The 1,631-nt window shown below is 38.3% G+C and overlaps 1 protein-coding gene across 1 annotated transcript; it reads left to right on the forward strand.

Moving 5' to 3' along the window:
* The first annotated feature begins 540 nt into the window (after positions 1 to 540).
* Positions 541 to 1,581, forward strand: LOC111684257 (serine proteinase stubble-like). Its single transcript, XM_046954330.1, has one exon. The coding sequence runs from the start codon at positions 626 to 628 to the stop codon at positions 1,550 to 1,552; it is 927 nt and encodes a 308-aa protein (XP_046810286.1). The 5' UTR covers positions 541 to 625; the 3' UTR covers positions 1,553 to 1,581.
* The last annotated feature ends 50 nt before the right edge of the window (positions 1,582 to 1,631 follow it).

Genomic DNA, 1,631 nt, shown 5'->3' on the forward strand with positions numbered 1-1,631 from the left:
CTAGACTATAGACTAGACTATAGACTAGACTATAGACTAGACTATATACTAGACTATATACTAGACTATAGACTAGACTATAGACTAGACTATAGACTAGACTATAGTTTAGACTATAGACTAGACTACAGACTATAGACTAGACTATAGACTAGACTATAGACTAGACTACAGACTATAGACTAGACTATAGACTATAGACTATAGACTAGACTATAGACTAGACTATAGACTAGACTATAGACTATACTATAGACTATAGACTAGACTGTAGACTAGACTACGGACTGGACTATACCACACTTTACACTAGACTATACCAGACTAAAGGCTAAATTAGACTAAGCTATAAACTAGACTATACAATGAAATATATACTAGACCATAGACATAATTTTATTCCGGCGGGAAATGGTGTATTTTGATAAGAGAAAGAGAGTGCGAGAGCTTCGCTACGTAATGTCTTTTTATTTTACATTTTAATTAAAGTGAAAGAAGCCAAAAAGAAAATACAGTTTTTCAGCTCCCTGACACTAAAGTCAATTCAAGCCGTGACAGTCGGTTTTCAAACGCGAACGCTATTAAACGGTTTATTTAAAACGTTAAAAAGTTTTTAATAACTAAAATGCTAATACATACTAAACATCTAGCACTGCTATTAACAGTGCTATTGATATTAGCTTCAGCTCAGGCGATACGCCAAAAAACTACACCTATCAATGAAGAACAAGAACAAAGCCTTAGACAATCACAAAATACCTTTGTGCAATGGGTTCTATCTCTGCTGCCACAAAGGCCAAATTTATCAAATTTAACGGCGACTTTTACGGGTACAGTAACTAGCACCACAACTCCCGCAACACCAGCACAACCATCTACGACAGCAATTCCTGAGAAGACTACCAGTCAGCCTGATCTAACAGCCACATCTACACCTGCACCATCACCGCAACCTACCGCAGCACCAACTACCAGCCCAACTACCACAACGACTACACCAAAACCTTCTCCTACACCCACACCCGTTATGCCTCCTACTACCCCCATAACACCACCCGATCTAACTCCTCCTCGTAATTGTACTGACTGTACCTGTGGTATTGCAAATACCCAGAAACGTATTGTAGGTGGTCAAGAAACCGAAGTCCATCAATATCCCTGGATGTCTATGTTACTGTACGGAGGACGTTTCTATTGTGCAGCCACTCTCATTAATGATCAATTTTTAATCACAGCCTCTCATTGTGTTTACGGTTTTCGCAAAGAACGTATAAGTGTACGTCTTTTGGAACACGATCGTAAAATGTCTCACTTCTTGAAGATTGATCGTAAAGTGGCAGAGATAATAACACATCCTAAATATAATGCTAGAACTTATGATAATGATATTGCCATTATTAAATTGGATGAACCGGTAGAGATGACGGAGTTAATGCATCCTGTTTGTATGCCTACACCGGGTAAATCATTTAAGGGAGAAACGGGTACAGTAACAGGATGGGGCGCCTTGAAGGTGGGCGGACCAACATCTGATACATTACAGGTGAGATAGAAAAGACATCAGCTTGTAAATGAATATATAGAAAGAAAAATAGATAGATAGATAGATAGATAGATAGATAGATAGATAG

Source organism: Lucilia cuprina, chromosome 6, assembly GCF_022045245.1.
Source record: "Lucilia cuprina isolate Lc7/37 chromosome 6, ASM2204524v1, whole genome shotgun sequence".
NCBI classification, from domain to species: domain Eukaryota; kingdom Metazoa; phylum Arthropoda; class Insecta; order Diptera; family Calliphoridae; genus Lucilia; species Lucilia cuprina.